The 26087-nt window shown below is 35.5% G+C and overlaps 1 protein-coding gene across 1 annotated transcript in view; it reads left to right on the plus strand.

Annotated features, from left to right (window-relative positions):
* Window positions 1-2191: 2191 nt before the first annotated feature.
* Window positions 2192-26087, plus strand: part of LOC121370585 (tetratricopeptide repeat protein 27-like) — a 39435-nt gene continuing 15539 nt past the window's right edge. The window contains exons 1-15 of the mRNA XM_041495903.1: window positions 2192-2687; window positions 7251-7431; window positions 9349-9475; window positions 10415-10549; window positions 11960-12062; window positions 13023-13062; window positions 14946-15070; window positions 15501-15634; window positions 16996-17114; window positions 17950-18016; window positions 18199-18312; window positions 22341-22436; window positions 23096-23218; window positions 24698-24871; window positions 25190-25243. Coding sequence (XP_041351837.1) covers window positions 2624-2687; window positions 7251-7431; window positions 9349-9475; window positions 10415-10549; window positions 11960-12062; window positions 13023-13062; window positions 14946-15070; window positions 15501-15634; window positions 16996-17114; window positions 17950-18016; window positions 18199-18312; window positions 22341-22436; window positions 23096-23218; window positions 24698-24871; window positions 25190-25243 — 1656 coding nt within the window. The 5' untranslated portion in view covers window positions 2192-2623. The remainder of the gene's footprint in view (window positions 2688-7250; window positions 7432-9348; window positions 9476-10414; window positions 10550-11959; window positions 12063-13022; window positions 13063-14945; window positions 15071-15500; window positions 15635-16995; window positions 17115-17949; window positions 18017-18198; window positions 18313-22340; window positions 22437-23095; window positions 23219-24697; window positions 24872-25189; window positions 25244-26087) is intronic.

Below are 26087 nucleotides of genomic sequence, written 5' to 3' on the forward strand. Positions count from 1 at the left end.
GGCACATTCAGAGCAAGCAGTTGTAGCGCACACCTGTCATGGGGGCAGGTGTCGACTTACACCGGCCACTCCGTCCAGGATAGAAACGGGTTTGGGTTGGGTGGGAGCAGGGACCGCGCTGGCAGGTGTAAGAGAGTACAAGCAGCCCGACCAGGGTCGGTAGCGGGTGGGGTCACTTGTGGTGCTATTGAATTTAAAATGTCCCGTAATATAAAAATATAAAACATTGCGCAGTTTTCATGAGGTAATTTGGCGCATAATTTGGAACGGTTCATCGAAAAGAAATAGCTATTATATAATTTTGATTTAGTTTGCCGAATAATAAATACAGGTCTGAAGGAACGATCTAAGCCTAGTATATATATATATATATATATATATATATATATATATATATATATATATATATATATATATATATATATATGTATATATATATATATATATATATATGTGTATATACATATATATATATATATATGTATATATATATATATATATATATATATATATATATATATATATATATATGTATGCGTCTGTGTGTGTGTGTGTGTGTGTGTGTGTATATATACGTATATATATATAGCCGATTATTGTGAAATGTTTTTACCTTTATAGTTACGGTAGCCTACTCTCTTTATTCATGATTATAATTTAAACATATGTTATATTCGAATATTGGTTAATGTGAACAAGAATGAGATGAAATGGAATATACGGGTATATATTATATTCATCTTATATTGTAGGTTGGCCCCACCCAATATAAAATCCTGGCTACGCCAGTGACGCATATAATAGGCTACTTAGTAGGCCTATACTGCAAGAGACCGGGACACATTTGAGGACAGTAACTGTTATTTTGGCATTCACAGCGTTCATATTATTATTATTATTATTATTACCACCATATTATAACAGCGTTCAGTATGAGGTATTTAGGTATGTAAAAAAAAAAAAGAAGAAAGTATAATAATTATAGTAAAAAATAATAATTAAAAAAATAAAATAAAACAAGTACACAAAATGTTTTTGGGAAAATACCGTTTTTCATCTTTGGATGGTAAATCTAATTTTTCCAGGCCCGTAGCCAGAGGGGGATCGGGGGGATCGGACGACCCCGCCCCCCCCCCCACAGGATTGAGAGTCCCGCTCAAATAAAAATCGGATTTTACATATAAAAGTCCTTGTCCCCAAATGCTACCCGTCGGACTCCTCAATCACCAAATCAGTTAAAGCGGTATGGTTAAATAAGCTATCATTTTTAATGCCAATTCCTTGTCACATGAGTGCTTGTGTTTTACCATTAATTAATATTGCAATAAAAAATTAATAGGTCTACATCTCTGTTGGCCTATTGGTAAGGCTGTCGCCGTCTTTTAAACACCAGTGTTATTCATGAACAGTTGAAAAGGCACCCATGCTTTATCATATTAAGGCTAGAGGGTAAAACGGGTATGGCGCCATACCCAAAGGTTTTTAAAGATTTTTTTTAAAGTTAACATTTTGACAAAATTAATTACTGTTATCATTACTGTATGATTTTCTTAACCCTGATTCCAAAATTAAGTCATTATCTTTCTGAGAGAGGTCACCCATGTTGACTGTGGTTGCATTCAGTTCCATAGCGCCATACCCCAAAATTTCCTTCTGCAGAAACACTGGTTTCAGATCTCAGTCTATGCATAAAGATTAAACGCGGCCTCAAAACTAGTGGGGTGGGGTGCACGAACACATTGTTTTAGTTTATGCATGACTTACTTTTCGTGACCATGTCGAGGACCTAATTTAGTTTTAGGTACGGAGACGGTAGCCTTGACCTACTGACCGGGCTTGAAACTATTTAGCGGGACATCGGCTGCCCTAGCCTTGACCTATTTAGAGGGATAACGCCCATCATAGCCTTGACCTATTTAGAGGAACAACGCCCGTTCTAGCCCAGAAGCTCCTTGGCTTCTGGCCTGGGCCAAAGTCTGCTAGACCGCATCTTATAATATCATGGATGGTCATGCATTTTCACATTGAAAACGTGTGACGTACACGTGTAGTCTTTTAAATATTGGTATTTATTTTCAAGATCGTGTGTTATTTGAAAGTTATGTTGCGGAGTATTTTAAATTTAAAAATAATAATAGGGAAGAAAGAACCGAATATTGAAGTTGTGTTTGTTTGTTATAATTTTATTTTTGTTGTCAGTTATAACCTATTGTTGAAGTTTATATTTGTACGGGGGGTACACTATTGTACGATATCAGGTGCATATTGGTGAATGGTGATGTCGGGGATTGAAAAAAAAAACCATGCTTTAAGTTTACTATGCTCCTTTCGGCAGGGATGAGAACTCGCAAGATCCCCGTGTGGCTTCTCCCCCTCCCCCCCCCTCCCCCACACCCCCCGCCATAACCCGCCCGGTTGGCATTTTATTTTCACCATGGTCAAGCGCCATTTAATTTTGTCTACTACACTATTTTTTTTTTTTTTTTTTTTTTTTTTACGCGATAATAAGAACACTGTTTATCTTCCCGGATGTAGGTTGGCCGTCCCCCACAATGCAACATTCATGATGTCAGCCTCCATAAAGGCGTGAAAGCATGTTAATAACATTATAAAGTCTTTTAAAATGAATGATTTGAGAAAAGTTGAACTAGCTATTCTTTCAGGAACTAGCCATCCATTTTTCACTGGTAATTGTTTAGTGGTGTTGTCTCGATATTTATATTATGGCGCGATATCTGGTTAAACGCGCTAAAGGTATCGTAGAGCGAATCCATGATTATGACGTTTCGCCCCCCCAGTCAGTTCGCCCCCCAGTTTGACCTGTTCGCCCCATGTACCAGTTCGCCCTAACTATTTATCAGTTCGCCCCCAACTCCCAGTTATTTGTTACTTTTAAACAATTATTGTATTGTTCCTCTAGAGGCATGTTACGCCCTGTGTGTGTGTGTGTGTGTGTGTGTGTGTGTTTCTTTTCTTAGAGGGGATGGATTGTTGTCTTTCCACGATTTGGAGGCATCATGAGTCAGTCCGGCATCGATGATATAATCAACAGTTTAACAGGGGCGTAGGCTGGGGCAAATAGTCCGCTTTCAGTACTAAAACATACACTGATACAGGTTTATAAATATGGAGTTTTGGGTAGTGCAAAAACAAAATACAAAAAGGTCCACTTGGTTCATATTCGAACCCCCCCCCCCCCCCAGGTCCAGATCATGATATGCCCCTGAGTTTAATTAATATAAAAAGCACTTTTACACATATAAACCACATTATCAACATTTATTGAAACATCCATTCCTGCCAGAGATAGGATCTTTTTCAAAAATAAAGAAATAATTTGAGTAAAAAGAATTATGAGCATCTATAAACTTTCACAAATAAAATAAAATAAACCTTCAACTTATTTGATTTTAAAACAATGGTTAGTCAGCTTCATAACCTTGATGCTGATTATGCATCTTCGGCTAACACCTAAAAGGGCTTTGAACCGTAATTCCAATTCGATATGGCCTCTTCTGGTGAGCCTTATTCTAATTGAGGGATTATCTTTTTGGGGGTGAACTGGTACCTTTGTGGGGGCGAACTGGTTAAGCACGCGGGGGCGAACTGACATCCTACTTGGGGGTGAACAGACCTGGGCGAACTGGCTTGGGGGCGAAACTGCCTGGTACCTCGTAGAGTAATCAATAGTCGCACATGTCACATTTTTTCTAAAACTCGTGAGCACGCACAAACTAGTGATGTCACATTTATCAACAAATGATAAAACAAAACTTCCTGGTCTGTTAACAGAATGATTTACATCATTGTTTTTTCATCAGTGAAATATGGATTTCATGTGAAATTACGATAAGATATGCTATACCAGTACTTATTGTCATTGTGTACAAAGCCAAAACAAGGGTGCGAAAAGTGATTGTTGTCAAGTTTAATACCAAATATAAGTGTCCAGAGGCGGAAAGAATGGAGTGCGTGACTTATTGTTACGTTTTAAATCAGGCGAGCATATGAGGACCAATAATGTTGTAATTATCAACGGAAGAAGAAATAGCACTTCCTGGTCCATTAACAGGGCTACATGTAGTAGTATTGTAGGCCTACATGTACGTTAAAAATTAACATTTCCGGTGATTTTCCTGGGAGAAAATAAAGGAACTGTAGGGGTCCTCCCCCTAAAAAAACAACAGTACCCAAACTAACAAAAAACACATACAAAAGAACTCAAACGTAAAAACATTTGAAAGCTCTATGTATAGACCAATCCCTTTCTTTGCCTATTAATATCTTGTATGAAAAGGTTGGTACGATGGATACGCTTACTTAGTTCATCAACATAAACCTCCAGTGCATTTACACTCAAAGTTTATTAAATTATCTTGATGAACTTAAGTTGATTTACTTTTATGTATGGTAGCTGAACCAGACAGAAATATTTACTGTTGATGACTCAAACTGTGTTCAGCTAACGATAAACACATGGATACAATACTTATGGAAAGAATAGTCTTTACTTTTCAGTTATGGTACATAAAATAAAATCAATAACTGCATGAGTTAACGTAAAAATATTAACAATGGACGTAAAATGAATCTTGTAAACCGAACATAATTAAGAAAGAAATCTAACAAAGTGGGAGGGAGGGATGAAAATCACATAAATTCAACTACTTGGCCATGTGTGAGGTTATGTGATGGAACAGTATATTATTTTAGATTCCTTCATTTTAAAGGCATATTGTCACAAACCACTGACCTATTTAATGGTCTAACAAAGTGTTACCTGAACAAAATTAATTTGATTTGTTCCTAAATGTACTTTATTGAACCATCTTCGTAACCACCATACTCCATTTTTTTAAATGCCATTTTGTAAAAATAAATGAATTATGGCAATGGTCCATAATTCAAAAACTAAAATTGCTGAGAGGGATGACATGGATTTCACTCCATCATAGTTCAGTTAAGGTGATGCGATAGCTAGATTTGGTTTTCAACAATTAATGTAATTTTTATTTATTATCCATTTTTAGAGAAATACGGTCCTTAAATCCGTGACAGTATGCCTTTAACTCAACTTCAAGTGAGCCAAATATGGTAATTTTGAGGAATACACAAAAAATGACTTAGTAAAATTAATGCTGTAAGGGGTTTTATAAATGTTTGTAGTTAGTTCATGGAAATGTTCCAGGGGCCCGTATTTTCGAAGCAATATCTTAGCCTACGAAATCGTAAAATCGTCGTAAGCTATGACGTCACTATGGCATGTGCTGTAGTGACGTCACACCCTACAATGGTTTTAAAATTTTGGTCCCTGAACGACATGCAGACAACAACAAATTGGATGTTGTTTGTGTGAACCATGCACAAAAAACCAAACTGAATGGAATTTGAAGCTTAACACAGTTAGGGACGTTGACTGTAGATGATCTACATATTTATATATATATATATATATTTTAGTTCTATCGTCTTCAAGTGAATCGATCACATTGATATCGTTGGTTGATGAAAGTAGTTTTGTTTTTTAAAGGTAGTGTAAATATTTTGGCACCCAAAATAAATCAATTTAATGATGAACACTACCATTTCTGTTATTTTTATAAACGGTGATATCCCTAACAAAATGCAAAGTTTATAATCTTTTATTAGGAATTGCTGAATAAACATATGTCAGTAAGTAAAAATTATCAGTTATGACCAATTAAATCTGCAATTGAGGACAAATTATGAGAAGACAGTCAGTGGACACAAAAGACTGAATTCTTATCATGTGACATGTCACAAATTTGGAGCCAAATAAGTGGTTTTTCAGCCGGAGATTGCTGATATGACTAAAATAAAATAAAATGTGTTGAGTGCGTCGTTAAATAAACCATTTCTTTTCCTTTACATTTTTTTTTGATGAACTGATCCAAGCTATGTGCCAAAATTACCTCATTAAAACTCTGCAAGTCTTTATATTTTGAACTTAATCCTACAGGAACCGGCGTCGTGGCAGGCCATCGGTCTACAGGCTGGTAGGTACTGGGTTCGGATCCCAGTCGAGGCATGGGATTTTTAATCGAGATACCGACTCCAAACCCTGAGTGAGTGCTCCGCAAGACTCAATGGGTGGGTGTAAACCACTTGCACCGACCAGTGATCCATAACTGGTTCAACAAAGGCCATGGTTTGTGCTATCCTGCCTGTGGGAAGCGCAAATAAAAGATCCCTTGCTGCCTGTCGTAAAAAGAGTAGCCTATGTGGCGACAGCAGGTTTCCTCTAAAAACAGTGTCAGAATGACCATATGTTTGACGTCCAATAGCCGATGATAAGATAAAAAATCAATGTGCTCTAGTGGCGTCGTTAAATAAAACAGACTTTTTTAATCCTACAGTACATTCAATTATGTGCCAAAATTACATTATGAAAACTGCATAATCTTTATATTTTGGACGTGATCCTACGAGACATTTAAAATTCAATAGGACCACAACCCTGGTCAGGCTGCTGGTGATCTTTTGCACTTGCCAAGCACAGGTGGTCCCTAATTCCACCCACCCCAAACCCTTTGCTGTCCTGGATATAGGAGCCAGCATGGGCCGATACCTGCACCCATGACAGGTGTGCGCTACAACAGCTTACTCTGAATGTGCATGTTAAGCCCTATGACCTGACCTAATTGCCAAGCATAAAAACCATATACAAGCATATACCTGGCTGTGTATTAGTCTATCACAGTCACTGACCAGTACTCTGACCAGAACAAGTGCGCTAGCAATTAAAACACTACTACTGATAACTTATTTTCGTGCTTATATCCAATTAAGGTTCAAGCACGCTGTCCTGAGCACACACATCAGCTATCTGGGCTATCTGTCCAGGACAGTAGCCTGAGTAGGTTGGTTGGTTAGTGGTTAGTGTGAGAGAAGAGGGTGTAGTGGCCTTACACCTACCCATTGAGACCTTAAGAACTCACTCTGGGTGGAGCTGGTACCGGGCTGCGAACCCTCTACCTACCAGCCTGTAGTCTGATGGCTTAACTACTGTGCCACCAAATAATGAATGGGCCTAAAACATAACAGTTCCTTTTCTTTCTTTTTTTCCTTTTCTGATTCACAGTGACATGCCGACACAGTGCTAGAATTAGGTCTACATTGATGTGCTTGAACTTAGTGGGGTAAGAAAGCACATACTATCTCTCTGGGGAAAGTACTGTGTTGTGTAATGTTTCTAACAATATGTGCTCACATTGTTTAATTAATTTCAGATGTTCCCAGTACTGTGCCATTAGCCAGTAGTTTCCTAGAGGGGAACTTTGAGGATGTTTTGCGTCATCCAATTGGTCAGAAGATCTTAACAGCAGAGAAAGGCCCTGAAAATCTGCTTTCTGATATCAAAGCAAATGTTGACCATTTTCTGTCAGAAAAAGATCGTGATGTGCAAAGTTTGTGAGTAATTTATTTTCTGATTGCAATGTGCAGGATTTATATGTTTTTGGTAATACTTATTCACAATAAATTCCACTTTTGAAGGTCACCTGAGTCGTTTTCATCCGGCGTCCTGTGTAAACTTTTCAAATTGTGTACTTCTTCCCCAAAACTACATTTCCAGCCAAGGTTTATGAAAACTTCCTTGACACATGGAGAAACAAATTTTTGGATGCGGTCATTTTGACCCACAAAGAGTCAATTAAAACAAATCTTCTTTATTTGTGTGACAGCATGAAAAACCTGCGATGTGAAAATGTTATAAAAATTAAAATAGAGTTTTTGAAAGCATAAGATAAAGCACATACTACAGAGAAAAGTGTTACTTTAATTAATTAAATGGGATGAAAACATTTTAAAATATTGAACAATTTGTATTGAAGATTATTAATTTGAGAAAATGTACTCCCAAGTTTTATCCCTAAAACCCCATTAATTATGGGTTCAAATAATCACTTAAAAAGAACATAATATACATCAACTGAGTTATTCTGTACTGTGTAATCATGTAATTATTTTAACTGTATATACCACTGACAAGAATTTGACACTGAACCACCCCCCACCCTAACCAACTTGAGCTGGCACGTTTTTCTTCTTTTTGTTTTTACATGACTTTGTTTGTCTCAGTTTAACACAATTTAAATGTTTCGTGTTTCTTATTACAGCATACACAGTCTTAGTAATGCTGCATTTATATGTTAGTTTATAAACTAAACAGATGAACACGTTTTGCTTATTTATACTTTGGAAGAATTGTTGATTTTTGCCATGTAAATTGTCTGCATGTGCATTACTCTTATGTAACAGATATCTCTGTGCAGTTGCTATATTTAGAAAGTAGATTTCATGACCATTCCATTTTACAATAAGCTCAGCCAAATAAGTGGTTAATTCTTGCATAATTAAAATTAAATCTTTCATTTTTTTTGTATGAAAGTTAAGGTTTTTTTAACTATGACAAAAATGGGGGAAAATAATAAACTTTTTGTGTATTTTATTTTATTTGACATCCGACATCTGACGGGTTTCTCATGTCAGCACACGTTTACAGAAATGCTATAACTGAATGCCTTCATATATTTAGAGGTCAACAGATGGTTTATCTAATTTGTTTATATCATTAGCATGAGGATGAAGTTTGCTAAACATGTACCAGTAGGTCTATAGTGTAGACAAATGTATTTAATTTAATTTCTTCAATTTCTTCTCCAAAACTACTTGACTAATTCCAAGCAAATTTTGTTTCAAGCATTGTTGACACATGGAAAAATGCTTCTTTAAAATTATTTTAGAAATTGAACATAAATTTTCTCTTATTTTTACAATTTTATTTATTTTTAAACTTTAAACTATGACGCAATTCAAACAGTAAACCAAAGGAACAATGAACAATTGAGCATGTTTAACATAAAGTCTGTGTTGAGTTTGTCCTTACTCATAGGCCTACATGTACACTTTTCACATTTATTGGCTACACAGCCCTTAATGCGAAGTTTGTTTTGTTTAACAACACCACAAGTGCACAATAATTAATTAATCATCGGCTATTGGATGTCAAACATGTGGTAATTGCTGACTCATTATCAGAGAAAACTTGCTACATTTTTCCTAATGCAGCAAGGGATCTTTTATATGCACCTTCCACACAGACAGGAAAGCACATACCACAGCCTTTGACCAGTTGTGGTGCACTGGTTGGAATGAGAAAAATCCCAATCAGTTGAATGGATCCTTAGAGGTGGTTCGATCCTGCAAAGCAAGCACCTCAAGCGAGCACTCAACCGACTGAGCTAAATCCCACTCCTGCTTAATACGAAATATAGTACTCTGTAATATCTTATACTTTATGAATACATGGATGTTTTTTCATTGCAGACAGCTGGATGTATTGATAGTGGGAGCATCATGTCTTCAGTTGTTTGTTCAAAACAACTGGGTTGGGCCATTCTCCGACAACCCACCACAAACATTCCTTGGCAAACAGTTCAAAGAGGATGAACAGGTATTAGATATAGAGAATAACCTGTTGTTGCCTAAATATATTGGCTTTATCCTACAAAGGAAAGAATGTCTAAGGCTTTATTAAGCTGCATTTACCATTTGACTTGAGAGGGATAAAGCTAATATGTTACGGAAATAACAAATTCTTTTATGTTTCTGCAATCCAATAAGCATAGTTCAAAAATTATATTTATTACTCCAGCGTTCAGGAAATATCACAAAGATATGAGCACACATGTCTGAAACGGGAACTGTTCCGATGGATTCTGATCTATCAGCACTAACACCTGACATTTATTATACCATTCAGTCGCGGACACATATGTGCCTATCTTAACATAATTTATATACTGAAGTATGATGTAATATGGTTTTTATCTATAAACATTATTCACAGCTAATCGAAAATAAGTTGACGCTTAATTCGATGTGCAGTTCAATCAGCATGTTTGCAATTTTTGCCATATATTTTATTTGTGAACATATATGCGTATACAGTATGTTTTAGTAATTGAACATCGTCCACTTTTTTTTCTTTTTGAGATTTTCATGATTTTGTATCCTCTGATACTCATAAAAAATTGGATAAAAGTGATTTCCCTCTGGCACAATTGCTATAATTTTTATATGTATTTTCCTACTTGTAACTTGTCTGACCTGTAAAATGGTAACCTATTTTTCAATAGTATTGACAAGCCATTGAAAAGTGTTGATAGAGCAACACACAGTTTAATCAGTTTGTTCATTCATGTGATAAGTGAAATATTAAAAACAAATTAATTTGTTAAAATTGTTTTATTTTTGCCACCACTGTATGTTCTTACTTAGCATCAACTTCAACCATCTCTTCCTCAAGCAATTATGCTCAAATGTTCCATAGTTAACGATGGTGTTAGTGAGTTGGTTGGGTAGTTTGTTAAATATGTTTTAATACTTTCAGATCCTTGAAAGTTGGGTAACCAAAGAGCTTGAAGTTGATGGTTCTTCACTTTACACACTTGCAAGATTCGTTCCATATCTTTACATAGCTCGGTGCATCTTCCACGAATGTCAGGACCGTTTGAAGCAATTACAGGTAAATTCAGTTTAAAAAACTTTAAGCTTTTTGGCTCACATGCAATGTGCAATACAAGTCTGTAACACAAAATGTCCTGTCTAGGGGTCCATCCATCAACATTTGGTTAAACTCATGTTAAATTTGCTTAAAGTTTGTTAGGGTCGAATATCAACTCTCCCACTCGCCCATGTTTTACCTTCTGACTACTGGATTAATTTTTTACAAAAAACATGTTGAGGGGTACAATTAATAACTTTTAATCACATATTTTCACTTAAAATGTTTATAAATGCATAAAATAAAGTTTATATCTGAATCAGTAAGTATTATTTTTATGGGTTTTTCAAATTTTTATATTTTAGATATGTTGATTAAAATTAGGCCAAAAATCAAAAAGGTCACATTTGCTTACAGGCATTTGTGGCCAGATGTCCAGTATTTATGTCCATTATTCCCAATCACTGGGTTTTTAACCATAATTTGTTTTGGAAACAAATGTCAGCTTTAGTTTTTCAATGGAGAATACCTGGGAATTCTGAGTTGAAAAAGTGGTTTTCAGCAAGTATTTCCACTTGACATCAGTGGCAGAATGTCGTAGTCATTTTCAGGAATTAATAGCTGATTGTGACAGCTAATTCCATAATACATTTGATCGTTTTACCAACAATAACAATTCCGAAATATTGGGATAGGAATTGCAGTACTCTCAATTAATCTGTTTTCTGTTGTTCTATTATTATTTCCGGTGAGTGCCATATGCAAAAAGAAGGGAAAATATGAATTGGAGTATACACTGTATGTGGACTACTGTGACGTGAGATACTGTGAGATATCTCGCGTATAGTAGTCAGAAGGTTAAAACTTATTAAAGACATATGGTACATATTGGCTATATTCTGTTGTGCATTTATAGTGTTTTATTCAGTTAAGTTGAATTTTTTCTAATTGCCATAACCTTTTGAATGCTTAAATTAATGGCTTTTCATATTTGGTATGGTTGTTCACCAAGTGATAGTTTTTCATCTGCACACCTCTAGGTCATTGAATGCGACTCCAGAGTAAGGTCAGAGTCATTTAAAACTTGGTTAAAATTTCTGTCATTGCCTTTATATCTTAATCATTTTGTTAACCAGTGTGATTCAGTGTGACACCACGACAAGTCATTCAGCAAACAGTAGTCTTTCAACTTTATATGTGAACTCAGACAGACGGGCACTATGACTGGTATATCAAAGGCCGTGGTATGTGTTATCCTGTCTATGGGATGGTGCATATAACAGATCCCTTGCTGCTAATGGAAATATGTAGCAGGCTTCTTCTATGACTGTGTCAAAAATGACCATGTGTTTGACATCCAGTAGCCGATGGTTAATAAATCAAATGTGCACTAGTGGTGTTGTTAAACAGAACAAACTTTAACTTTTACAGACAGCTGACTGGTGGTTGTTGAGATGTGCAGTCGTACACCAGGAGATCCTTGATGAAAAATCTCACACTCTGAAGGAGACGTCACTCCATCTGATAACTGATAGTATGTATCATACCATGCACAGTACTCATTTAGTAGTGTTCCTTATAGAATTCTGTCAACTGTAGGTGAAATTAACCTTGTTACAATTGGATTAATTTTTTATTAAAAAACCCAAACCATGTTAAATCGTATTCAAATTATAACATATACTCATATATTTTAACATAATTTTTTTATCATAAAATGTTATTTCATGACAGTGCCATATGCAGACTATATATTTCTACTTTTACGAAGTATATTACAAAATGCCTACACTAGACAATGATGACATAGCTGCAGTCTGTGAAAATCATGTGAATTATGTCACTATAGTCAAAGAAGTTTTACTTTTCACTTTTTGTGAAAAAGATTTTCAAATTATTATTTTTTAAATTGTAAACTTAAATAGCCTTTATTAGAAATGAAAATATACATGTCATCTGATATTTGACTAGACAAAAATATTTGTTTTAGTTTTAAATTTAATTTATTGTAAAGTTAACCTTTAACACCTAAATTACAATACTGTATTATCACTACCGGTAAGTGAATGTGACTGCAACAGGCCCAAATTCAAAATTGAGCTACTATCAAATTCCCTCCAACATATGGAGAAATCTATAAATGTAAGTACAGTCAAGTCCATGTTTACAGCATGAGCATTTAAGCAAGCTTTAATCTGTTTTGAAATCCAAGGGGAATATCTCGGGCAATTTGGGTATTATTTATGGTAAATCAGTAGTCTTTGCAGGGTTTTTTGTGTGTTGAGAACCATTAAATTCTGTAAGTAAAATGTGTGTAAATCACATTACATGATCACACAAATTTACTGAAAGTTAATATATCACTTTTTGCTGTTTGTTTCTTCGAAATACATGTATGATTTACTGTTCTGTAGATTATATGTTTCATGTCTACATGTAACAGTATGTATGTATGTAGTAAAAATAAGATTGTTATTATTAATGTTTGTTTTAGTTTCCAACAGAGAGCCACTGCTGACAGATGACAGTTGTAGGTAAGCACTTAAACAACCTGTTTGTTCCACATGTCTGACACTGATTTTTGTTTCACGTTGATGAAGTGTGAGACTAAACGATCACATCTTCGTGTTACAGCGGTAGGGAATCACTGAGAATCAGCAGCATCTTCTCCATTAGCAGTGTTTCTGCCAGAAAGACATTTTTGGGTATGGCGTTATGGAATTGAATTCAACCACAGTCAACAGGAGGTATGGGAGGCCTCCCTAAGAAAGAAAATGGGTTAAGTTTAGGGTTAGGGTTAAGGAAAGCATACAGTAATGATAAGAATAATTAATTTTGTCAAAAAGTTAACTTAAAAAAAAAAAAAATCTGCCAAAAATTTGGGTGTGGCACCATACCCGTTTTACCCTTTGGCAGAAACACTGATTAGGTTACAGTTTAGATTAAAGCTGTTTTAATTTGATTACTGAAGTGAAATATTCATACGGATAATTAATCAGTTATGTATTGTAATCATGAGTTGTCTAGGCTAAACACCAAATATTTATCATGTATTTCACTTCGGTTAAATCCCGAAATGTGTCATTTTGTAGTTCAGTGTTTCGCATCTTTCAGTTGTTACTAGCATGTTTACATTATCACTGTCATGTCTCTTAACTCTTTGTCTGGCCTCTGTGGCGTCATGGTTATGCCATCGGTCTATAGGCTGGTAGGTACTGGGTTCGGATCCTAGTTGAGGCATGGTATTTTTAATCCAGATACCGACTCCAAACCCTGAGTGAGTTCTCCGCAGGGGTCAATGGGTAGGTGTAAACCACTTGCACCGACCAGTGATCCATAACTGGTTCAACAAAGGCCATGGTTTGTGCTATCCTGCTTGTGGAAAGCGCAAATAAGATATCCCTTGCTGCCTATCGTAAAAGAATAGTCTATGTGGCGACAGCGGGTTTTCTCTAAAAAAAACCAGTGTCAGAATGACCATATGTTTGACGTCCAATAGCCGATGATAAGATAAAAAATCAATGTGCTCTAGTGGCGTCGTTAAATAAAACAAACTTTACTTTATTAATCACCGCCAGTGTCAGAATGACCATATGTTTGACGTCCAATAGCCGATGATAAGATAAAAAATCAATGTGCTCTAGTGGCGTCGTTAAATAAAACAAACTTTACTTTATTAATCACCGCCAGTGTCAGAATGACTATATGTTTGACGTCCAATAGCCGATGATAAGATAAAAAATCAATGTGCTCTAGTGGCGTCGTTAAATAAAACAAACTTTACTTTATTAATCACCGCCAGTGTCAGAATGACTATATGTTTGACGTCCAATAGCCGATGATAAGATAAAAAATCAATGTGCTCTAGTGGCGTCGTTAAATAAAACAAACTTTACTTAACTCTTAGCTTGCTGCTGCAAAGATATACCTCTCCTGGCCAGGGTCAGTGGCAAATTATTAAAAATATTTTGAGTGAGTTTGAAAGTGTTTAACTATAACTTTCATTGTGTGGAGACATTGATTTAAATTTGGAATGAAATAAGGGCTTCCAGTGAGCACAAAATCCTGACAACCATAGCAGAGGATTTGTTTTGTTTAACGACACCACTAGAGCACAATGATTTATTAATCATCAGCTATTGGATGTCAGACATATGGTCATTTTGACACAGTCATAGAGAGGAGGCCTGCTACATTTTTTCATTAGTTGCAAGGGATCTTATATATGCACCATCCCACAGACAGGATAGCACATACCACAGCCTTTGATATACCAGTCGTGGTGCAGAGGAAGACAGTATTCGGTGATGACAGAGACCTAGACCTATCCAGTTTGAACAGTTTAATACATTTTGTTTAGAATAATTCTGTCATGATGATTAATATGTGGAATATGACTTGTGTTTTGACATTTTAGAGATGTTAGTATGATGTTTCATCTCGAGGCTGGCCATGTCTGTCATACGTACTTTGAAATCAAGTTGGCACGAGAACATTTTGACACTGCAAAGAAGATCTCAGGACTCGAAGTTAAACTTACAGGTTAAATACAAATCTTTTTAGAACGTTGTTTTCCTTCTGTCCTAATTTCAATGTAAAATCGCTATTGTACTGTTTTTGTTTCTTGACTATATGCATTTAATTTTGGAGCATCGTCATACTAATTTCATTTATATGTCAATAAAATTAGTCATGTGATGTGGTTAATTTGCATTTAATAAAAAAATATATAATCTGAAAAATATCACAATCATGTTATTTTATTGGATATGCTACTTATTATATGATAGAGGATATTTAATTATTGTTGAGTATGAAGGTTACAAAAATATGTACTTTAAGTTTGAGCTTATATAAGAGATTATTACTTTTGTGTGTTTCAGGATTGTCAGTGTCATATATTAGGAATAAAAACTCTGGTAATAACCTCTATATTTGAACATAATAAATAATTTATGTATTTTCTTCTTAGGTGCAATGGGCAAAAGAACTCGGTTTCAGCAAGATGAAAAAGCCCAGCTTATACTGCAGGTGACAAGAGAGGAGACGAGAGCTGTTGGCGAGTCATCATTACAGGTTGTCTGCCACAGTCTCACACTGCCAAAGGTATTGTGGTGCAAAACAATCTTTATTTAACACTTTCAAATGCATTGTTCATTTTACCCGAAATACAGATTGTGCTCAGATTATCTGACATATACCTTTAGAAGAGTTTAGCCAGTCGTTTGCCTAATGTGAATTTGCAAATATATTTCATTATCAATTAGCCAAAAAGCTACTTTCAAAATCATTTGCCCTTTGCAGATGCTGTTTGGCTAATTGAAACTTGTTTTTGGCTGCTGATTTTCTGACCAAATTTGCAAAACTGCTAATAATTATGGGGATTCAGCCTAAAGCCTGCTTTAGGCCCAAAACACATCGGATCTGGGTCTGGCAAGTATGGTACCAGTCCAAAATGAAACACATTGAATCAAATGGGACAAAACACACCATGTCTATGCTGGCATCAACTACAGATCTGGCAACAGATGTCATAGAAAATTTGCTTATTATATTGATAACAGGTAATAGTTACAGACCCAGACGTCAACATATACCAGACATGGCATTTTTGTCACACTCTCCGGATCCAGACCCAGCTTCAATGTGTTTTGGGCCTTACAAATGTTTTCTTTAATTTACCTATAGATTTGGGGTGTTTGTATGTTATACAAAATGATCTAACATAAGACGTGTCCTGCTGTTAACTCCAGTAACTACTAACTTGGTTACTGTTCTCGTCGTGAATATGGGTTGTTTTATTTCAGATTGTAACAGTACTAACTTGGTTACTGTTCTCATCGTGAATATGGGTTGTTTTATTTCAGATTGTAACAGTACTAACTTGGTTACTGTTCTCGTCGTGAATATGGGTTGTTTTATTTCAGATTGTAACAGTACTAACTTGGTTACTGTTCTCGTCGTGAATATGGGTTGTTTTATTTTAGATTGTAACAGTACTAACTTGGTTACTGTTCTCATCGTCAATATGGGTTGCTTTATTTCAGATTGTAACAGTACTAACTTGGTTACTGTTCTCATCATCAATATGGGTTGTTTTATTTCAGATTGTAACAGTACTAACTTGGTTACTGTTCTCATCATCAATATGGGTTGTTTTATTTCAGATTGTAACAGTACTAACTTGGTTACTGTTCTCGTCGTGAATATGGGTTGTTTTATTTCAGATTGTAACAGTACTAACTTGGTTACTGTTCAAATCGTGAATATGGGTTGTTTTATTTCAGATTGTAACAGTACTAACTTGGTTACTGTTCTTATTGTGAATATGGGTTGTTTTATTTTAGATTGTAACAGTACTAACTTGGTTACTGTTCAAATCGTGAATATGGGTTGTTTTATTTTAGATTGTAACAGTACTAACTTGGTTACTGTTCTCATCGTGAATATGGGTTGTTTTATTTTAGATTGTGGCTCTGGATGATGATACAGTGCTAGATGTGGTTCAGTTTTCTGGAGACAACCAGGATCTAGAGTTGTCTGTGTCGCTGTCACCTGTTGAACAGGCCGTCGTTCTCGGTGTCATGTGAGTCCACTTACTACAGTCAGACCTGTCTTAAGCGGTCACACAAGGGAAGGAAAGGAAATAGTTTATTTAACGACACACTCAACACATTTTATTTATGGTTATATGGCATCTCATACAAGGGAGTAGAGAAAAAATGACCGCTTAAGACAGGTGGCCGCTGATTACAGATTGCCACATGTACAGTCTTAAAATGTTTATTGTTGTTTCTTTTTTTGCCATCTGTACTACTAATTAAAGGTTGTTTGATCCACAATTTACTACATGTATAAATCGACTTTCGACATGTCTCCTCCTTCAGAAATTGTTCTCAATAAGTTTGTTCTCTTTTTCCATTTAATTATTTTATTCCTACTTCATGCAGTGTATTGTCATAGTATGTGAATCTACAAATGTCAAGCCCAGAGGCAATTAGATACATTCCAGAGTCATACTTTCTTAATTGATACACAGTAGAGATGTCGGGACTGAATGGATACTAGTATTCCTGAAGGTGTGAAGACTGGTTATTTGCTGCACCTTATTGTTGTTAAAATATCCATTTCATATAATAGTAAACATTTTCTGTGGCCGCTTAATACAGGCATTTTAGCGATTTGGGATCCGATTTATTACAAGTGCATTTACATTAAAAATGTTTGGGAAGGGACAAAGGAGTCGCTTAAGACAGGTGACCGCTGATTACAGGTGGCCACTGATTACAGGTGGCCGCTAGGACAGGTTTGACTGTATTTACTTCATGTTAATTCCTCTAAATTTATCATTACATAATACATTACAATCAGGTCAGATTAACTTTGATGTCCTGTCTAATTATATTACATGCATTTTTCAGGGAAAGTTATCGACGCAGTGTGGCAGCTGAAAGATTGACAGAGGAAGAAATAATGGCCTATATTTGTGTGAGTTACATGTAAATTACAACCCATTTATCCCACGACAAATACTGACAAACATGGAAAGATATTGGGTGTGAATCGTTTTTAAAATTATAACATCCAAATTTGTTTAGGATAAGAATAGACAAGCAATTATTAAATGTTTTTGGTTTAAAACATGCTTGCTTTTCTTTCTGTTTTTTCAGACAATATTACCCCATGTGACAAATTGGTGTACCTCAATTATGGCCCTTGTCTTGAGGTCAAAATTTCAGAAGACTAGATGCAGAACAGTGGAACGTTCCATGAGTCAGATTGAGGTTGGTATTAGTATTATCAGATTAAACAATAGTTTGATACATTTGGGAAGGATGTTAGGTCCATTTACATAATGTACAATATTTGGTCACGTACAGTTGATTAAAATGTGACATTTAAATTTGTTTATGTGATATATGAAACAGATATATGTATCTCTTTTCCCTCTTAAATCTGTTGCTTCCTCTTTGTATAGTAGTATTGTCAGCAAAATATATGATATTTCCCTACTGTTGTTGGTTTTGCTGTCACTCTCTTCATCAGTTGCTAGGACTCGTTTGTGGGCCAAAGGCTAGAACTGGTTTGGTTGGATGTTCATCCCCTCCCCCCCCCCCCCCCCCCCCCCTACTTTACACTGAACTTTTTAATGATCCATTGAAAGTCGACTGTTAACATGGCTTATAATGCAACCATGCTTCCTATGACCTGATAACCCCTACATGATTATTCGAAGTGTTATTATGTCACTGCCTGATAACTCCTCCATTCCTAGCATGATAACCTTGGCGTTGCTTGTGTTATCAGATCACTAGGAAATGAGTTGTGCACATGACAGATGTTTGCTCAATTTTCAGGTAGATTGTTTCGTAATTTTTCTAACATCAATTTGCAGCAATAATTGTTACATACAATTGAATCCCATTGGCTCGAACCCCGTCGGTGTTCGAGAAAGTGTTCGACCCATCGTGTAATTTGACCGAACCATTCGATCAACATCGGATATTTCCGTAACATCAGTTAGAAAGTTGAATTAGACACAAATTGTGTAATGGATGTAAGTGCACTGAAATAAAATGGAAAATTCGTAATCTGTATTTACATGAATTAATTACTAAACAATTTGAATATTTCAACAATAAAAAACTCAGCACTGTCCACTTTCCAGAAATGTAGTGATGTTCAAAGTAACGCTTTATGCTGAGGCCCGTTTGTGCACTAATTGTTTGATTGGTATCACGGTTCATCTAACAAATACAGTAACACTAGATGTACTTGAAAGATCATTACCAATAGCCACTCAACAAACAACATGACAATTGTGGTAACAAAATGATTGCAATGCTATTTTTGCGATGGTCTGATTCATTTATGAGTGCGTCGTTAAATAAAACATTTCTTTCTTTCTTTCTATAGTTTGTTCTGCCTAAATAATTAATCCTAAGGTTGTAATAACCAACTGCGCAAGCGCAGCAATTGTTAGTCCTGTTTGGTGGTTTACCATTTGATATTTGACGGATTACCAGTTCGAGGGAAATATAGCTATTAACACAGATGGGACCGATAATTTAGTTCGAGCGAAGGCTTATAGTCTATCCTGGATGTGTTCGACCCATCAGCAGTTAATATAAGGGTTTACCGAACAAAAAACTCGGGACTTCATTTTTGTTTCGAGCGTTGCGGTGTGTTCGACCCTTCCGAGGTCGAGCCAGCGAGGTTCTACTGTAATTGTATTTTGTATCTATTTGTATAAAGGTGTATTTTGTTGCTATTTATATAAAGGTGCATTTTGTTGCTATTTATATAAAGGTGTATTTTGTTGCTATTTATGTAAAGGTGTATTCTGTTGCTATTTGTAACCCCTGCAATTAAGAAAATGTCTATGGCAAATAATTTGCTGTGGAAAAATTATGTCCGCGGCATTTTCCACAGAAATTTTGTTTGAAACTCTGGATTGTAAGTAAATTTGAATGATTAGTTTGTTATTTGTGTTGTTTGCCAATATATATTGTAAGATTTATTCATGTCAGTGGCGGTATTCGTTGATTAAAAGTAACATAACAGTTAACACATGAATGACATGAACGTTCAAGGACAATGGGGTGGCAAGGGGATGACAGTTTATCATATACAGCGTAGTCAGTCCATAGTGACATACCAGTTCAATTTTTATATTTTAAGTTTTTTTTATCAAAGTGACAGAATATATTTAATGCAATATAGAATTAAACTAATTTTCGTTAATAACGGCATAATTTCTGTTAGGAAATCTATCACAAAGACCAAATGCCCCCCTTTCAAGCCCAAGTAAATCGGTAAAGTTTTTTTTTTTTTTTTTTTTGGACCAGACAAGGGTAGCATGTTTTGCCAGTATGAATGACTGAGAAATTTTGATTATATATATGTATTTTTAAAAATATTTCATCATCAGGTTAACCATAACACTTCAAGTGACTTGTAGGAGTTTTTGTTAAACATTTTACTCAAAATAAAGCACCCTTAATGCACCATAGCCATGGTTCAACAGTGTATAAGCTGTCACCCCCCCCCCCCCCCCCCTGCAATCCAGTGGTCCCTGCAATGCATGTGCTATGAACAGTCAACAGAGTTCAATGACCTAGTTAATACTAGCTTAATGCGGGTAATTTACATATATTTACGATCATGCCCGATGACGCTGAGATTCAGATACTTAGTAATAACGGCGCAGTTACTGTTTTAATATTTACTTTTAATCTGTTTTCTGTTCACAAAGTATATTTTATTTTTAACAATAAGGAAAAAATACATCTTGAAAACAAATTCCAATATAGTCCACGGCAAAAGTAATGCCGCAGAGAACGAAAAACTGTGGAAATCTCCACGGCATTGCCGATTACCACGGGCAATTGCAGGGGTTGTATTTGTATAAAGGTGTATTCTGTTGCTATTTGTATGAAGGTGTATTCTGTTGCTATTTGTATGAAGGTGTATTCTGTTGCTATTTGTATGAAGGTGTATTCTGTTGCTGTTTGTATGAAGGTGTATTCTGTTGCTGTTTGTATGAAGGTGTATTCTGTTGCTGTTTGTATGAAGGTGTATTCTGTTGCTATTTGTATGAAGGTGTATTCTGTGTTTTGCTGTTTGTATGAAGGTGTATTCTGTTGCTGTTTGTATGAAGGTGTATTCTGTTGCTGTTTGTATGAAGGTGTATTCTGTTGCTATTTGTATGAAGGTGTATTCTGTTGCTGTTTGTATGAAGGTGTATTCTGTTGCTATTTGTATGAAGGTGTATTCTGTTGCTGTTTGTATGAAGGTGTATTCTGTTGCTGTTTGTATGAAGGTGTATTTGTATTCTGTTGCTGTTTGTATGAAGGTGTATTCTGTTGCTGTTTGTATGAAGGTGTATTCTGTTGCTATTTGTATGAAGGTGTATTCTGTTGCTGTTTGTATGAAGGTGTATTCTGTTGCTATTTGTATGAAGGTGTATTCTGTTGCTATTTGTATGAAGGTGTATTCTGTTGCTGTTTGTATGAAGGTGTATTCTGTTGCTATTTGTATGAAGGTGTATTCTGTTGCTGTTTGTATGAAGGTGTATTCTGTTGCTGTTTGTATGAAGGTGTATTCTGTTGCTGTTTGTATGAAGGTGTATTCTGTTGCTGTTTGTATGAAGGTGTATTGTGTTGCTGTTTGTATGAAGGTGTATTCTGTTGCTGTTTGTATGAAGGTGTATTCTGTTGCTATTTGTATGAAGGTGTATTCTGTTGCTGTTTGTATGAAGGTGTATTCTGTTGCTATTTGTATGAAGGTGTATTCTGTTGCTATTTGTATGAAGGTGTATTGTGTTGCTGTTTGTATGAAGGTGTATTCTGTTGCTGTTTGTATGAAGGTGTATTCTGTTGCTGTTTGTATGAAGGTGTATTCTGTTGCTATTTGTATGAAGGTGTATTGTGTTGCTGTTTGTATGAAGGTGTATTCTGTTGCTATTTGTATGAAGGTGTATTGTGTTGCTGTTTGTATGAAGGTGTATTCTGTTGCTGTTTGTATGAAGATGTATTCTGTTGCTATTTGTATGAAGGTGTATTCTGTTGCTGTTTGTATGAAGGTGTATTCTGTTGCTGTTTGTATGAAGGTGTATTCTGTTGCTGTTTGTATGAAGGTGTATTCTGTTGCTGTTTGTATGAAGGTGTATTCTGTTGCTGTTTGTATGAAGGTGTATTCTGTTGCTGTTTGTATGAAGGTGTATTCTGTTACTATTTATATAAAGATGTATTTTGTTGTTATTTGTGGGTGCCTTGATAGACAGATTTGACCATTTTCTGTTTTAATTCAGGAGCTGGTGAACCAGATGTACCGACCATCTCCATCTCCTTCTCAAAGACTCTCGCTGTTTTACGCGACTAACGTGCCAACCATATGGAATCTGCAGGTACGTACTTGCAAAACAACAACAGACGGTTTAATACTAAACCTGAAAAGGGTACCAAAAGTTAAACTAGTCTAGAAATTGTGTTAGCTTTGTAATTTTAAAACGTTATGAAACGATATGTTGCAATTTAATATTCAGTGTTCTGCACTGACTGGGATTTTGTTGAACCACAGTGTTATTTCTAGCCAGCGCTCCACAACTGATATATTAAATGTATTGTATGTGCTATTCTGCCTGTAGAAATTTGCATATAAATAATAACGATAACACTGAAAGAGAATATTTTTCAGCTCTTATTAGCCAGATATTTCATATATAAATGTATCCAAAGAGTCGTATATAAATGTATCGTATATAAATGTGTCCACTTAATAGTACCCATTTTCAAAACAAAATCAGTGATGTGAAGTTAACAAATATAACTACAACCTTAATACATTTTTATAGTCAGTGTATCATTCACTTTTTGAACAAGCCTAATTTGGTAAATTTGTATATGTATCCTCTTGTTCACAGCAATCCAGTTATTATTAATATAAAAATATTACTTTGTATACAACTCTTTGGTGTACATTGTGAATACACATATGAAATAAGTGTGTGTGTGTGTTGTGTGCATGTTTTACAAAATGTCTGATTTTAACATGTTATTTTAACAGCGGGAGCTGGCCAGTTTGTTGTTGTCACTTGGAGCTATAGGATCTGCTCTCGATATATTTGAGAGACTGGAAATGTGGGAACAGGTCATAGAATGCTATCAGACACTGCAAAAACTAGAGAAGGTATGGAATTCACACACATCTTGAAATGTAACAGTGTGTGTGACTGTGACTGTGAGTGTGTGTTCGTGTGTGTGTGTATTCGTGTGTGTGTGTGTATGTGTGTGTTTGAAATTTGTGAATGTGATTTTATACTTTAAAGTGCTTGGATTTTATAGACATGCCTTCTGTTTATAAAAAAACCCACAAGTTAAATATATTTAACATATTAACTGTAAATAAAAGATGTTTTGTAAATTTATCTTAACATTTTGAACACCAGACTGATAAGTTCACTTGTCAGTGAGTGGTTGGGTACTGTTTGTATACATGAGTGGCATATGTGTATAGCTTGTGATAGTAGTGTTATAGATATACTATAGCCCCTTACAAGACTTGATTGAAACATACAAACAGCTGTTTAACAAATTGGTTAAACAGTTGCATGGTGTGAACTGTATCTGATTGAGATGAATGTTCTACCCACCATGGTGCTAGAGGTGTTTGTATCTTAGTTCACTCCATCTGTAGCAGACCTGTTGAGTTCACGGAGGTCTGCTGTTCTATAATCTGTCTCACAGGGAATGCCTTTTTTCATACTATGAAATTTACTGCAAGTTATTTATTTCTGAGCTCTTGATTTGTAAATTGCACACAAAAATTGTTTTTTTTTATTTTTTATTTCCAAAACACTTTTACTTTTCTTTTTACATCAAACCAAACTGAAATTATTTAGAAAAAAAACAATTTTTATAGAAAGATGGGATGGACTATAGATACTACCAGTGACCAGCCATCTTACATCTGCCTGTGTCTGTGAGATGTTAGTCGGTAAAAGCCACACTGTATTCCATGTTCATGAGTAGATGTTGTGGTTAAAAGTCGTTGATAAGGTTATTTCTTGAGATTGTGCATTTAGATACTGTATTTGAATCTTCTTGGCGTGTGGCTATGATTTCATCAAGGATACTAAGCTGTTTGATGATGTTTGGGAAAACACCTTCGGTGCAGATTTTAAGGAAGGTATTTTGTAATATTTAAAAACACCCAGTGTCAGTTGGCAGGTTTTGAACCTACTGCACCAATTCGCATGAAAAGATCTTTATTTGGGTTTCCCTGGCAACATTGTTGAAGTAAGTCTTGTGATATGCACTTTGACTTTGTTGACAGCTTCATCTTTGGATTTGGTCCATCAGGGGAAGTTTAGCTTCACAGCCATGGAGGTTGTCATGGTTGTCTGTTGATCAAATCTCCACAGTGGTTAAGTTGAGACTAATCAGATGGCTGTGCAAGCCGTCAGTGGCTACAGCAAAATGTTGCAAGTTACGTCTGCTGGATACCCTTGACACATGGTTTGACTGTTGACGGATTCTGATCTGGAATGCATTATGGTGAGAGGCCAGAATTAGTGAAAATAATATACATTCCCATCATTTGTAAATGTTTTTCTCTAATAATATACATTCCCATCATTTGTAAATGTTATTTTCTTTTCACTTGAAGGCCAAAGCTGTGATAGAAGAGCAGCTGAAAGTGAAAGAGACGCCCATCCTGTATTGTTTCCTTGGAGATGTCACTAAAGATATGAAGTGCTACCAGAAAGCCTGGGAGCTATCAAATCACCACAGTGCCCGAGCTATGAGATGCATGGCTTACATTCACTTCACAAACAAACAGGTACAGGTTCTAATGTTAATTATGGAGTACAGTCAAGTCACTTCCCAAATAGGTATTATAGTACCTAAGCCATGATATGCATGATTTACGTTCTCTTCACAAATAAATTGGGACATGTTCTAATGTTAATCATGGAGTGCAGTGACATTTTTCTCTAATTTACTAGACCAAGTGATTAGTTACATTTGCTACCTAATAGGCATTAATTAATTAATTAATATGAATTGTTGTGGGGGGGAAGCTTTCTGGGTTTTTTTTATACAGTTACATTTTATTCTGTTAAAATGCTTTAATGGTTTTGATGATTTTATTTTTCAGTATGATGATGCCTTAGAGTGTTTTCAGAAATCTTTGAGCATCAACCCTCTTCAGGTTTGCTTGTTTCCCGTCTTTAGTATGTTTAGTATGTTTATATTCAGGGTTGGTCGGTTTTTGTCTCCCATTGCTGGTACTGTATATTCTCTATAATTACAGCTCCTGCTAAGTGTTTATGAAATTTTCAAGGTCATTAGTATTAAATGACGTCTGAAAGGACAATGTTTGGCAAAAATATAAAAATTGGAGAGGCATTATTCAATTACTCTATATTGCTGGGGGTCATAACCATATATGGGAAATAAAGCCACTGCATGCACTATAGTTTATATCAAACAAGCAATTTATGTGGTTATCTCCCTTTTCCCCAACTTTAGTAAAAACACTTGATATTAATACAGTGAAACAAGTTTTTGTTTATATCTGTTTTCACTTACGGGTAGTTATATAAGGGGATTACTATATTAATACGGCCATTCTAAAACCGTGACATTATTACATTGTTTTTCACTGATCATATAATAGGCTGTTGATGGATGGGGGTAATGGTATTCATTCCAAAATGCACCACGACTGGTACATCAAAGGCCGTGGTATGTGCTATCCTGTCTATGGGATGGTGCATATAAAAGATCCCTTGCTGCTAATCGAAAAGAGTAGCCCATGAAGTGGCGACAGCGGGTTTCCTCCCTCAATATCTGTGTAGTTCTTAACCATATGTCTGACGCCATATAACCATAAATAAAATGTGTTGAGTGCATTGTTAAATAAAACATTTCCTTCATTCCAAAATGTTATTGAGAGAGAGTCATTAGTTGAGTCTATGCACATTTAAAAAACCCACAAAATGTCCAGCATTTATGTTGATTGATTTATTTATTTACCATCCAGTACATAATTA

This window comes from Gigantopelta aegis, chromosome 4 (assembly GCF_016097555.1).
Source record: "Gigantopelta aegis isolate Gae_Host chromosome 4, Gae_host_genome, whole genome shotgun sequence".
Classification (NCBI taxonomy): Eukaryota; Metazoa; Mollusca; class Gastropoda; order Neomphalida; family Peltospiridae; genus Gigantopelta; species Gigantopelta aegis.